The sequence below is a fragment of the Mus caroli genome, unplaced genomic scaffold (assembly GCF_978045245.1).
Source record: "Mus caroli unplaced genomic scaffold, Mus_caroli_1 scaffold_13, whole genome shotgun sequence".
NCBI lineage: Eukaryota > Metazoa > Chordata > Mammalia > Rodentia > Muridae > Mus > Mus caroli.
The window spans coordinates 76,149,997-76,165,651 of record NW_028227268.1 but is presented as its reverse complement, the minus strand read 5'-3'; the positions used below and the strand labels follow the sequence as shown (position 1 = coordinate 76,165,651).

The window sequence follows — 15,655 nt, the reverse complement described above, 5'->3', positions numbered from 1 at the left end:
AAACAAAACCACAAGTGGCCACCAGGAATGTGGAGACAGGAAAGGCCTGGTGCTTATTATCCCAGTTTTTCCTTTGGTACTAGGACTCTTTTTCTCCCCTTAAAGCTGTTTTCCTTATAGGGTTCAGGGCTCCCAATATGGACTGTACTTAGATACTCAGTCAGCAACACTATGAGTGGAAATGAATCAGTCGCCTGGCTTTAGCTCTACCTCTGAAAGTAATGCCTCATGCAAAAAAAGATGACCTAAACTTGGAACATCAGGCTTTCCGGTGGACTTTTGAGATATTTCCAAGGCAAACAAACACGAGAGCTTTGGAATCCTTGGGATTGCATTGCTTGGGAGACATGCGATATTTCCTTTGTAGAATTGCACATCCCATGTAATAAGAATTAGAAGGCATTATGTTTAACCTTTTGTCCTCAGCATTAGTTTTTCTTGCACCTCATTTTAAGAGTCGGGATTGCTGTCTTCCAGCTCCTAAGAGGCACTAATTTAGGAATGGGAGATCAAAAGACAAAGACTATTGGAAAGCGAGAGAAGAAAGAGTGGAGGAGAGAGGAGATGGGAAGAGGAGGAGACCAGAGGATCCAGGGGGTAGGGGAAGAGAGAGGGGGAAGGTAATGGAGAGAAAGAGTGGTAAGAAGTGAGTAAGGGAAAGGGAAATAGGGAGGAAGAAGAACATGGAGAATAGATGGAGCAAGGAAAGAAGAGAGGGGGAATGAAAGGAAGAGGAGGGGAAGATGGATATGGAGAGGGGGAGGGGAGGTTTCAAGGAAAAGGAAGATGACGAGAGAAAAGAGAGGAAAGGGAGGAAGGTTCTCTTTAGTGGAGTAGTGGTCATTCTCAGCTTTATCAAAACTGTCTTTCAAGTAAACCAAATCTCCCACAAATGAAAACTCATCAACACTCTAGATAAGTTCCTTTTGAGCCTTGAGATCTGAGAGTTGGCTGTTGAATTTATCTCTCTCCTGGAGGCAGTTCTCACACATGCTGCTTAAATCACTGCTTACTGGGGCTGTTTATTTAATTATTTAGCACTGGTGATTGGAGGCCAGATGTTACACAAACAAAGCCTATCTTCCAGATGCTTGCTGTAACTGTGTTTGTGGATCACTGTTGGGCAGCGTTTCCACAGACCCACGAGCTTCTCAGCTGTGTATGACCAGTCCACTTCAGGGCTACGTACTCCTGACACCCAAATGCAGCTTTGTTCAGGGAAGGGAAACAGGGTTCTGTGTGCAAAGGCACCTGCTTCCCGGGGACTCGGTTATTAGTAGGGCCCTGGAGACTCTAGTAACAGTAATGTCTGGAGTGTATTTGGGTTGCTGTCCTCTCAAAATGTCTATCTGGGTGTTTTCCTTTCAGCTCTGAAATCAAATGACATTTTCTTCTGGAGGTCTAACAATGTCATTCAGACCCACAACGTCTTCTTCCTCAGTGGGGTATACAATGCCTCTCTGTCTATCACCTCTGTATACATACAGAGAGTGTATTGATTACACGGCACAACACATGACCTTGTCTAGTAAACATACAGAGGGTGTATTGATCACATGGCTCAACACATGACCATGTCTAGGAGTCCCATGCTTACTAGTGGAGCCATTTTTAAGAACAACCAATCCTTGCTTAAACTGTTAGAATGAAAAGCTTAGAACCTAGTGGGTATTACGCACAGCTGTTAGGAACAGATCTTCTGTACTAAAATGAACCACACGTGCACAGCCTGTGGACACATCTGCAGCTTACAGATGAGTTACGATCAAAGACCACAAGTATAGCAAATAAGATGAAGCGATCATTAAAATCCCTTTTACAGGAGCTAGGGAGATGGCTCAGATAATAAAGTTCCTGCTGTGCAAGCATTGAGGACCTGAGTTTGGATGCCCAAGTCCCATGTAAAAAAGCTGGACATGTTAGCTGTGTCTGCAACCGTACTGCTAGAAGGATGGGGAAAAGAGGGGTAGAGAGGTAGGTAGAGATAATCAAAAATTTCTTATTAATTGGCCAGCCAGTCTAACCGAAAGGTATCCTTTGGCCTCAGTGAGTGATGCTGCTCAAAAAATAAGGTGTAGAGTGATGGAGAGAGACAACTGATGTCAACTTCTGCCCTTCATACACATATATGGGTACATGTAAATACACACATGGACATATACATATAATCATTTATTTAAATATACCACACACACACACACACACACAAAACATCCTCTGCTCTCCTTAGTTGAGTACAGCTGGACTTTCCTCTCCTGTTGAAATGGAACAGCATGACTATTTGCCCAAATTAAAAATGGCAAGTTCCATCTTAAGGCCTATATAACCCCCAAAGCCATGGGCTTTTGGCTCAGATTACAGTACCAGGCATTAAATTCCTTCTTGGTAGATCAGCATTGAAGCATACAGGGTCATGTGATCAATCATGTGATCAAAGTACCTTCTAAATATTTATCTTATGCCCACAGATCCAGACTGCTCTTATGCTTAGCCAGAGAACTTTTTTTTTTTTTTTTTTTTGTCATGGAAACCCAGTAATGGAGAGATACATCACTGGTCAAAAACGTACTAAGGAAAGAGGCTGAGTGCTCAGCCCTAAATGATACACACACACACACACACACACACACACACACACACACATGCACACACACATGTATGCACACACATACATACATACACACACACATACACACACATGCATGCACACATACACATGCACACACATATGCATGCACACACATACATACACACATACCCATACACACATGCATGCACACCTATACACATGCACACACACATGCATGCACACACACACACACATACATACACACACATGCACATACACACATGCATGCATACACACACATACACACACATGCACACATGCATAAACACACACACATGTACACACACAAACATGAATGCACACACACATACACACACATGCATGCACACACACATGCATGCACATACCCACACATACACACACACAGACAGACAGACACACACAGACACACACAGACACACACACACACACACAGACACACACACACACACACACACACACACACACACACATATATATATATATATATATATATATATATATATATATATATATACTATAAGATCAAAGCAGCCCAAATCCCAGCTTCGTTGAAGTAGACAGTCTCCAGGGCCCACTCCTTACCAAGGAGCTACCGACAATGGATAGTTGCTGGGGGAAGAGAAAATTATTCTTTCTTGAGGATGTGGCCACTAACTAGTATGTTTTTCATAGCCTACTGAATATTCCCATACCTGTGCATGTATGGGCATAACTAACTGAAATTAGTAGGTTATTAAGATAAAAAGACATTAAGTTGGGAAAGGCTGTGCTGGGGAGAGCTGGAGGGAGGAAATTGAGGGGTATATTATGATCACACTTCATTGTATACATGTATAAAATTCTCTAAAATGAACAAAATTTAAGAGGGTTTCTTTTTTCCTTGATTGAGGCAGCTGGCTCATGTTTAGGGGCCATGAACTACTAAAAGCAGCTTTTCCACAAAATCCAGTGTCATGGCATTTGGTAAATTAAACATGTAAATAGATAAGACAGTATCTTTTGGTAGACTCAGAGGGTACAAGCTGAGTTTTCTTTCTCTACACTGTAAATAGCCAGCACAGCCTTGTTCAGGTTCAGGTGGTATTTCACAGGACAGTAAAATATGCTTTGTCTGGGTGCGGATGGACCAGCCATTTGTCTATTTGTTCTTCTCTTACCTGTCACCAGCTGAGTCAGCACTTTTGTCTGATCATTGAGAATGTTCACTGTCACGTTCCTGGCAGATTTGAAGTATAGGGCATTACCCTGTAATAAGAAAACAGAAGACGATCATGAAGGTGGCAGAATGCTACAATGAAGGAACTCTAATACTAACTCTCCAAAGGGCTGACCTGCCTACATCCAGTCCAATAGTGACCTGAGTGATGGGCCCAAAAACCTGGACGCAGTTCTGAGACAAAAAGTTCACAGAAACTTAGTCTCCTGAAACCGTGGCATCCTGTATGACGAATGCTCCAATAATGTCCTTGCTTTAGTGGGTGAATGGATCTGTGTGCTTTCCCTCAGTATTGTTTTATTATAGGTGTCTCCAAGCAACGACTTGCCAAATACCTAAGCAAAATTGAACTTTGCTTCCTGGCCTTCACCAATGCCCTAGGTAGTCCTTGAGCTGACCCTGGGTTTGGAATTCAGTAAGAATGTTGCCGATTCAGTGACATTCAGAATTGCCTCTAGTATTGTAAGATAGTGAAAGAAATCAGGCATTACTATATACTACATAGAGTTAGAAATCTCAGGGCAAGCTTAGCAAATAAGTTTAGAATTCTTATTATAGTTATGTATGGCAGACTATATTACTTATTAGTAGAAAGTCCGCCCACACAATCACTTAGAATTAATAGCCGAGTTACTCTCATATGCAAGAATTTATAATTACCGAGGAAGAAAGAAGGCTATGGTTTAAGAAGGAACTAGAGTAAATACTTAGAACTATAGATAGCTGAGTTACACCCATAAACAGGAATTTACAATGGCCTGGGGGAAGGTGGACTAGAATTGGAACTATGGCAAGGGTATGAAGTCCTTGCCCCTGGCTTCTCAGATTAAGCTGACCTTAGGTGGGGCTGCTTTTGATCCCAGTTGTTAATATTGATTTTTATCCCAATTGATTCCTGTTAGCTTTTTGTATGCATTCCTCTGTTTTGTGTAAAAGTCACTTATAAGACTGGTGCTGCTTTGAGACAAATTACATCCAGATACAGCACTCCCTTGTGTCCACGTCTGTTTGTCACCCTCCATGCCAAGGGATCGAGGACCCAATTGAGGTCCTTCTACAGCAATGCATCTTTGATTTAGAGGTCCAGTTGTATGGTGATGGGTACACAGTCAACATAGATCTCCTCCAAAGAGTCAGACATCCAAAACTCGACCTGTCTCTCACCTACACACAATTGAATAAAAGATAGCTGAGCTTTTTTTGTATCTTCCTGTGGATAGGAGAGCCTTGGAGCACAGAAGCATCTGATCATCTCCCAGCCTTGTCCCTTCTAGTTCACAGTTTCTCCAAAGGAACCATGCAGCTTCCAAAGAGAACATTAGAAAAGCAGGATGAATACCTGCCAGTCAGGTGAATCCTCTGTGGAAGGCTGACAGCACATGCATAAAGAACCCAGGAGAGACAACATCCCCAGGTAGATCTCTGCTAGTCCATTTGTCTTTTTCTTATTTCTAGGGCTCTTTTCTTCCAAGTAATCTAGGCTACTGTCTACTGTCCCCTTTATCACACAGGTCCCCATATCCATCTTTCATACTGTGCTACCTGTTCCCTTTAGAATGAAATACGGAACAGGGGATGGTGATGATGTGCTTCCTCTTGGACAAGCCTGATCCTAAACCTCATGGGATGCATGATCTCTGTCGAAACTGTTAATGTCTGCGCCATCTTGGTATACAGTCAATCTTCAAAAGGACATGCACAAGGAGGCATGGGTGTATGCCAAGAAAATGTCACCATGGTACTAATCATTCATATATACGTATGATTTCAAGGCTGTTCATTTGGCATTGAATAACCAACTTTAGGGATCCTCCCTTTGGGAGACTTATTGTCCTGCTCCCAGAATTCCTTCACTGCCTATAGTTTTATGTCTAGAGACGGTTCCCTGTGATTTATTTATTCATATGTGTATGTGTGTGCGCATGTGTGCGCACATGTGGAGGCCAGAGGAAAACTTACACAAGTCAGTTCTCTCCTCTCATCATGTGGGTTCCAAGGATCAAATTCAGGTGGTTAGGCTTAGTGATAGAAACTTTTACAATATGAGTCATTTTGCTTGCCTGTTTCTTTTTTACCAACATATCAAAATACTATACTTTAGCATTAATGGTTAAAACAGGCTGGCATCTTGGAAAATGGAATCTTTAGAGTTTAAACAAAGAGCTTCATTCTTGCCCAGTGCTCTTTCTTATGGCCGTCCAGTAATAGAAAGGCTACTGGGGAAAAGGCATGAGAGGATACACAAAGGGGAAGACTGTCACATGGCAACAGGGTACCTGTGAATTTCATTTTGTTCTCTGATTGCTTCTGACTGGAACCAGGAAAATGTCAGCCATGTAAGCATTCCCAAGACCTCTGATGTATCAGAACAAGTGAGGAGTTGTAAGACAAGATCATGTGTGACCTCTGTGCTTCTTTGTGTTCCCTGCACTGTCCCACTCACTACTGTTACCCTCAAGCTGACCTGAAGGTGACCTAGAAGGACAAGGAATCCAGTTACTCAGATGGATTGGCATAAAACAATCTGCAAACTCATCTGGTAGCCCAGAGCACAGAGTCAGACTGTGGCCAACCAACCTGTCCTTCTGGATGTGGGGTACAGACTTCAAGGTATGGAAAGGATGCTAAAAAACATCATTTGTGCTAGAATTTGTAACACAGAGAAACTTTGATAGAGAATAGTTCCTCATACCTCCAGTTCTCTCAAGCAGACTCAAAGAATACATTGTAATCTTTTCTTGATGTCTTGGGGGTCACTGGCATGAGCATTATTCACTTTATCCTGTCCTCTGGTGACTACAGAATGCAAGAGGCCATTTCAACACCAAGTGGCTCCTTCCTGCTGACATTTAAAATTATTGTATCTGTTTAAAAATATATTATTTATTCTTATATTGAAACAGAACAGGTAAATGTCACATCTGCAAAACTTACAGCAAAGAGCAGCAGTTCAGGTCTTTTCATTCCTGCAAGGGCTTTCAATACAGCTGCAGGTTTCCTCGGGGATTATGCACCTGGTAGCCCACCATGTCCTTTTCTGCTATCTCTGGGGCTATTAACTTTAGATGTTATTCACTTACTTTCTCCAGTGGTATGGGCTCTGCTTAGCTTTGAGTAAAGCACAATTTTTAGTTTGTACTATGATGATGTATGTATTCTTTACAGCTGAGCCAAGGTCTGTATCTACATATCTGTGCCAGTTAGAATGAGAATGGCCCCCATAGGGGGCCCCCATGTTTGAATGTTTAGTCCCCAGTTGGTGGAACTGACTGGGAAGCACTGGGATGCATAGCCTTGTTGTATGAGAAGGTATACAGGCAAGGAAGCTTTGGCTGGAGCCTGGGAGGGAGTCACACAGACCAGAGGTGATCTGACTTGGTGAGAGGGCATCTCTTAACTAATTTGCTAGCATGACTTACTCTGACACTGTACACAGCTGGACGGAAACACAGAAAACCAGCTGATATCCAGGATCACAAGGGATATCCTCTGCCCTAGATGTGTTTATCAGAGAAAGAGGAGGTTGGGCCATTGTCCTATACTAAACAGACTTTCAATTAAACCTTCTGATTTTCCCACTTCATTCTTGATTCCAACTTTGTTGGGTATCCCAGAGGCCAGAGATCCTCTGATTTGAAGTATTTTCTAGAAAGTAAAGAAAATGTTTTGTCTTCGAACAGGTGAAGGGGAGGAGCTTGTCTTGCTGGTTTCTCTAGAGTGGGATCTAAGGACACATGACTGCCTAACTGGTCTTCTTTATCCAGTCTCCTTTTGGGCTCCTCTCCAGCATGCACAGTGAGTTTCTCCACTGGCTTTTAATCTATTTGTATGTCTAGGGCATAAGTCACCCTGTTGTACACTCCAACTTCAAAACCTATAAACAACTCACCTACTAAGTCTCACCAGGGCTCTGTCCCATAGGTGGTTCATATCTCTTTTGCTCTTACTGAAAGGCTACAAGCTTTGCCGTCTCAGCTACCTTTTATTACCTACTTAATAGAGTTCAGTTGTTACTGATTCTTTTTTGTCTGTTATTGCTTATTCTCTTCTCAATGGCCACATGACTTCATTCCTTCCTAAGACTTTTTACAAGAAAGCAAGGGTGAGTTCTCATAGCTGTTGGCTTATGTTTGTAGAATTACCTTATACCATGCCCATCTTAGGAGAAAAGTCAGTCAAAATTGTGTGTAAGTAAACAGCAGGCAGTTGCTAGTCTAGATACCAGGAACTTATTTTACATATACTCTGTATATGAATTAGATGCCTGGCTTATGTCAGATCCTATACCAGGCTCTGGAGAATATGAATAACCTTTATTTTTGAGAAGTTCCCAACCCAGGGGGAGACCTAGTGAATGCCAAATAACTATAATAACAATATGGTATCAATTTAATGGAGACTTAGGCTCTCATAGTAGGAGACACACAGGTTTTAATATTTGCAGTGAGTCAAACCCAGATCACTATAGTCTGTTTTGACAGGATGTAGTAGCCTAGTGTTTCTTATCTGGATAATCCTGTACTGTGGTATATTTTCCTTGCCTGGTAAGGAGCTAGCAATCTGTTCTGAAAACCATATCAGGGAAAACACAAGATAGTACATAAACCACTGGCACACTTCTCGAAGGCTCTCTGAACTGTGCATGAAGTTCAGAGGAAAAGAACCAGCTGCTATCATACTGGGGAGATTCCTCCCAAGGAAAGTCATGATGTCTTTTTGATTTTTCTTCCTCATACAAAGGCAAGAGGAATCACAGCTGCTTCTGTCTAATGCTAAGTAGGTATCATGGGATGCTGGCTTCTTGGAACAAAGGTAGAATGTTATATTCAGAGTGGGACAGATTTGGACTTTAATCATGTCTCCATTCTTCAATAACTATGTGGCTCTGGGTCAAGCACTTCTTTTTGGGTCTCAGCTTCTGTATCTATGAAGTGAGTTTCAAGGCTATGGAATACAGTGAAAGAAATGAAATATGTACACAACCATTCTGGCACAGTAAAGAAGACAGCAGAAAACTACCTTAGAAGAACACCTTGGAGCAGTGGTTCTTAACATTTCTAATGCCATGACCTTTTAATGCAGTTTCTTATGTTGTGGTGACACACAACCATAACATTCTTTCATTGTTGCTTCATAACTCTAATTTTGCTACTATTATGAATCGTAATGTAAATATCTGTTATAAAGGATATCCGATATGTGATCATCAAGGGCATCTTCCCCCACAGGCTGAGAACAACTGCCTTAGAGAAACTGCTGATTGGAACACAGAAGCAAGGAATCTAAAAGCTGAGCCTAGAGCAATACTCATGCCTGAAGGGATATCTTCAAAAACACTATCAAAATCCAAAACACCTTCATAATGGGAGCCTGTCAAAGGGACATGGGAGCACTGAAAAGCACTGACCAAATTAAAACAACCCAAGAAATAAAATAAGGTCATACTGGATTATAAACCTGAATGTAGAATAAATATTCATGCCCCTATATAACTATGCACAACTGAATGGGTAAGTAAATTGTGAAGAGTGAATTGCAGATAATTTACACAGATGAAACATATCCTTAAAACAGACAGAATATAATGATTTCTTCAGAGCCAAGAAGACTGATAAACAGGGTGACAGCCAGGTGACCAAGGTCAAGAATATCAACAGCACTAAATCATATTGATAGCAGGTGTCATGGATATACTGTAAGAAGAACAGCATACAAACTCAACAGTGGTACTTTTGTTCAATCCATGACTTCCTGTACTCAGAAGGCAAGTCTCAGTTAGAGCCCATCTCAGACAATGTCTGACTGGTACTTCTCACAATTCTCAAGGTCGCCACAACAAAATGTCCAAGAAACTGCCAACAACTAGAAAGAGACTTGGGAGATGTGGGGACCAGATGCATCAGGATGTTCTTCATGAGATCCTGAAGAGGGAAGAGGGACACTGGCCAAGAATTAAGCTGAGGAAAAGGAGGGTTTCTAATGAACAACAACCTATCAGCACTGGTCTGGTAATTGTGGCAAGATGTTTTTTATTGATATCAGGTGTGAGTAAAATAGTCTAGATGTGGGGTAAATAGGAACAGTGAACACTCTTCAGGGCTTTTCTGCAAATGAAGCTAAAAGAAAGTGGGTCTTATATTAGGTTGGCAAGTCCTAACTTCTAGGATTTCTGAAGAGTCCTTGCAGAGACATCTGTCCCTATGCAGGTGAGCACAGTATCATACTAAAGACAAGTGATTCCACTCTTTGCTTGATTTGTGTTAGAAAATTTCCCTTTACCCAACTTTTCTAGTATTTATTAGATATACTAGAATTATCTCTGGGGACTCTTATAATTGGTCCCTCATCTGAGCTCTTTAAGGATAATTATTCTTCCCTGGTCAGCTGACAAGAAATCAGGGAGGTCAGAAACTATTGGCTCCTTTGCAGTAGCTATCATTCAATATAGTCTCATAATTAACACTGAAACAATACAAAATCTTGTTATGTCCTAGAAAAGAAAACAGTACGGTTGCCAACTAGATTCGTCATTAGCTCTTTTCTAAGTGGTTATAAATAAGTTTTTCTTCTGTATGTCCCAAATGTTTGTGACATCATCATTCTTCAAGAGATACTTTATGGAGATATCACTTAAAAAGCAAATATTAAAAAAAAAAAACTCTTCAATTTTGCTCAGGGTATTTCTTTATAACTATGCTTAGACAGATTTCTATTGTTTTACAATGTCTTTCTGGTATTAAATAATGAAGCTATCCTGTGACTCATTTGCTCAAAATAAGCTTGGAAACAGTCAAGTTATCCCAGCCCAGCTCTCTAGTTCAGCTCCTCTGCTATGTGCCCAAATTTGGGTGCATCTTCGTTTCTATCATCACTTGCTGCTGACGAACTGTTCTGTTTCAAGAATTCCTTCCAGGCATCATGGTCACATGCCAATGTAACATGGAGACAGCCAGTTCTTCTGGTACCCTGTAAATCCCTGGCATCCATTAGGCTTTCAATAAATGTTTGTTGAATACCTGAATGTTCAAACCAAACTAAGAGTAAACAGAGAGTAACTGTTGTCAATAAATGAAGCAATCAACAGAAGTCTAACAGTAACTGGGTTTTACAAGGCAAGCCATTAAGCACTGAGTAATAAGATTGTTTGAAGACGGGAACAAGAGCCAATGGGAAGGTAGTAGCATTATAGACATTTATTTAACAAATATTTGTCCACCATCTAATTCATTGCAAGGAACTGTAGGGCTACAAATGATATTTGAGCTGCCTACATTCTGGGTAGCCAGAAGCCACAGCACAAATCTTTACCCCAGAGTCTTGATAAGATAAAGATAAAAGAATTCCTGAAAACTCAGGAATATGAAGCACATATGCAATATGTGGTGTCAAGTGACTCATCTTTCCGATGCTCTGTGTCAATATATTCTACTATTATCCTCACAGCATCTTTGAGGTTCAAAGTGCTATGCCAATTGCTAAGCAGGTGGCCTTTGATCCTCAGGAGCTCACAAGTCTACTGGGAGAGGGGTAGGTACTAAACTTAGATCTCCATAAATAATAATGCATTTGTAACTTCAGTGTGTGACATGAATGGAAACTCAGAGGAGACATTGAATTGAGGGCTCATGGAGAGACCCAGCTTTACTCAGGCTTTTAGGGGAGGCCTTTTCCTCCATTGTTTTTACTGATATATAATCATACATAGTATTGTGCATTTTTCACAAAGACTGTTATTTCAAGTATATCTAATGCTCTGACTATACGCACCCTTTTCTTTAGATTCCTTCATCTCCCCTGTCCCCAATTGCTAGTCTCTCTTCTATTCTCCTTTGTGATTATATTTGTATGTTTATACACACACACACACACACACACACACACACACACACACACACACACAGTTTTATATAACTATACAAACTTTAAAGTCCCAGGAATGAAAGGAAATATGATTCTCTGGGATTAGACTTATTTTGTATATTATGATGATCTCCAGTTGCATCTATTTTCTAGCAAGTGACAGAATTTTTTTTTTAATGGCAGAATTGTGCAAGATGCCACATTTTCTTGATCTATTCATCTGTTGATAGGTACCTCCCTAGGATGATCCCATATCTTGGCTACTGTGAACATTGTAGCAATGAATGGATAGATGAGTACTTCTGTGGCCCTTGACCTGTATACCCAAAACTGGGATAGTTATATCATTGTAAAACAGGTCTTTTTCAAGAACCTCTATATTTCTTTTCTTTACTTCTTTTTAATTTTTAAGATTAGCAACAGTGTACATGGAATTTTTAAGCAAAGTATGTTTTAGTAGGTTCTCCTGAACCTCTCTTTCCCATCCACTTTGCCCCCAAGGAAAATGCTATCAGTACCATACTGATTTTCATAGTACTTAGTCCAATTTACATTCCTGTTAGTAATATTTAAGAGCGTCCCTTCTCCTGTATCTTTCCTACTATTTGTTTTTTATTTGTTCAATGCATGAGGTGAAAAGAAATCAATGTAGTTTTAATTTGCATTTTTGATTGTTAAAAATACTGAATATTTTTTATTTTACATACTTACTGCCCATCGATAATTTATCTTTTGAGAATGGCCCATTCATTTTATTATCTCATTTATTGACTGCATTGATTGCTATCTTCGTGGTGTTTTAATTACTTTCCTATTGCTGTAACAAAACTCTATAATCAAAGCAACTTATTAACAAGTTATTTAACTGGGCTTATAGTCTCAGAGGTTTAGAATTCATGGTAGTAGATCAAAGGAACTGCCGAGTGCTCACATCTTGATCTACAACCAGGTTTCAGATAGGCATACTGGGAATGCTGTGTATCTTTTGAAACCAGAAGGTTGGCTCCAGGTAACACATCTCCTTCAAGAAGGCCATACCTTCTAATCCTTCCTGAACAGTTCCACCCACTAAGAACTAAGTTATTTAAGTACATGAGCCTATGGAGGCCATTCTCAGTCAAATCAGTAAAGGTGTTTTCCTTTACAGTTCTTTACATATTTTATATATTAATCCTTTGTCAGATGTATAGCCAGTGAGATTTCATCTGCAGGCTTCCTCTTCAATTGATGTGTTTCCTGTATTATGCAGAACAGATATTTTGAAATCTTGGTATTATTTCTTGAGTTTCTGGAGTCCCTTCTGGCAAGTTTTTTCCTATGCCTTTATTTTGGAGTGTATTTCCTGTATTTTTTTTCTAAGTTTCAAAGTTTTAGTTCTTACATAAAGGCCTAGGATCAATTTTGAAGTTCTTTCTGTGTGGGATGAGGAATAAGGGTCTTGCTTCATGCTTCTATAGAGAACCACCAAGCTTTACTATCTCAATACTATTGGTGAAGACACCGTGTTTTCTCCCTTGTGTATTTTTGATGCTTCTGAAAAATACTGTCAGGGCTTTAGCTCTGTGGAGTTAATTCTGCATTTTCTATTTTATCCCAATCATCTATGTGTCTATATTTTTTTGTGCCAGTAACATGATTTGTTGTTGTTGTTGTTGTTACTATGGCTTGTAGCATGAGTTAAAATCAAAATTGGTTGGCTTTCCAAATAATTTTCTTTATTTCCTGTTATAGGGAAAGAAATTTGGGGATTTCTTTTTGTATTTATGTAAAGAGTGTCATTGGAATTTTGAAGAGGATTACACTGAATCTGCAGAACACTTTTCATAACATAGCCATCTTCACTACAGTAATCTGTCTAATCAATGAATATGAAAGGATATTCTGTTTTCTAATAACTTGAAATTTTTTCCTCTTTTTTTTTAAAAAATAAATTTTCTTAAGAGGTCTTTCATTTTTTTTTCATCAAGGTTTATTCATAAGATTTTTAAAAGCTATTGTGAACAATTTATCTATCTATCTATCTATCTATCTATCTATCTATCTATTTATGTTTCTATTTAAAGCTTGTTCTCTTTGAAAATATAACAAGAGATCTGAAATGTTGTATACTGGTTCTGTATTCTACTACTTTGCTAAAGGGTGTTGTCCTGTTCTTAGGGTTTTCTGGTGGAGGTTTTAGGATTCCTCATGTACAGGATGATATTAAGGGCAAACAGAAGTAATCTGACTTCTTTGTAGGAAAGACCTCTTTGAAGAAGAGAATTTCTGCCATTTAAGTGATGAGTGTGCACTGGGTAGCTAAACCAGAAGGGAAGACTTTTGGTGCATATGTATTGACCCAGAAGTACAAAGGAGCTTTGTATATTTAAGACACAGAGAAAGGCCACTGTGGCAGAAACTCATGATTGAGGGAGATGACAATGTGTTAACATTGCTGCCAGTGCCTGACTAATACAGAAGTGGATGCTCACAGCCATCCATTAGATGGAGCACAGGGTTCCCAATGATGGAGCTAGAGAAAGTATCCAAGGAGCCGAAGACGTTTGCAGCCCCCTAGGAGGAACAGCAATATGAACTAACCAGTAACCCCAGAGATCCCTGGGAATAAACCTCCAATCAAAGAGAACACATGGAGGGACTCATGGCTCTAGCTGCATATGTAGCAGAGGATGGCCTAGTTGGTCATCAATGGGAGGAGAGGCCCTTGATTTTGTGAAGGGTCTATGTCCCAGTATAGGGGAATGCCAGAGCCAGGAAACTGGAGTGGGTGGGTTAGGGAGCAGGGGGAGGGGGAGAGGATAGGGTGTTTTTGAAGGGGGAGCTTGGAAAACGGATAACATTTGAAATGTAAATAAAGAAAATATCTAATAAAAAAAGACAAAAAAAAAAAGCAAAAAACATTGCTCACACTGCCTCTAATGAACAAGAATATTTAATTTTTGATGTAAGAAAATTCATTTGTTGTTCTTTTATGGATGTTATCTCGGGAATTATTTAAGAAATCCCCCCCCCACTCTTTATGTTTTCTTCACTTAACAACTTAGTTTTATGACTTATGTTGTCTTTATTCTCCCTGTGGTTCACTTCCACATGTAGTTTAAGTAGAAATACAAATGGAAATAATTTCTCTCAACACTATCACCATGTCACCAGTATTTCCCCTTGTAATATGCCACACAACTGTGATCATACATTACTTCCCAAACATACACCAGTGCGAGAGCATCCTACTTTGTTCCACTGCCTACCTCACTAGCATTGTGTTAGCATACTTTTATCTCTGTGGATTGGAGGTTATGTCTAAAATGCTTGTGGGCCTATCAACGTTCTTTTCTATTACATAGAACATTTGAAAGGTTTTTTTCAATCTTTGTCTAAAAATGAAAAATATCTGAAGGGCTTGAAGCAGGAAAGTGATTAGAACCTCACTTTCAAGTAACCATTGTTTTAGTTTTTATGTTACCAATAACAGGTCTCACATGTGGCTACCTATGAAGAAAAATGGTATGTTCTACTCATAACTAGATAGCTTAAGTTCATGATGTAGCAGCCACACTAGTTTGGGCCACTGATGGAATGGCAGAATTTGGTTGCAGATGATATGGAGAATGAACATTTGCATCCCAAAAAAAGAAAAGAAAGACTGGGTTTCCATAATTCCCCTTTAAGAACATGTTCCTGAGTGACCTAAGGACCCATCTATAGGCTCACCTGGACAAAGCCTTTATATTTAAACTTTTAGGAGACACTATATACAAAGGTTGAAAATGTGATCACTCTAGCCAGCTTAAGGGTATCAACCTAATATTGAAAGCCAGGATGGAGACAATTTAGCACCTTGGATGAGAAATGATGGTAGCTTGGCCTACAGCAGAGTTAGAGGAAGACAATTTTGATACTAATGGAGACTGGTAGTTAGGTTTAGGCAGGGGACTTGGGGAAGAAGCCAAGAACAAATCTTGTATTAT

General features: G+C 39.9%; 1 protein-coding gene across 1 annotated transcript in view; it reads right to left on the bottom strand.

The window, feature by feature from the left end:
- Positions 1 to 15,655, bottom strand: part of Sgcd (sarcoglycan delta) — a 425,306-nt gene that overhangs the window by 169,265 nt on the left and 240,386 nt on the right. Inside the window, exon 4 of the mRNA XM_021177343.3 lies at positions 3,769 to 3,856. Within this exon, the coding sequence (XP_021033002.1) occupies positions 3,769 to 3,856 (88 nt within the window). The remainder of the gene's footprint in view (positions 1 to 3,768; positions 3,857 to 15,655) is intronic.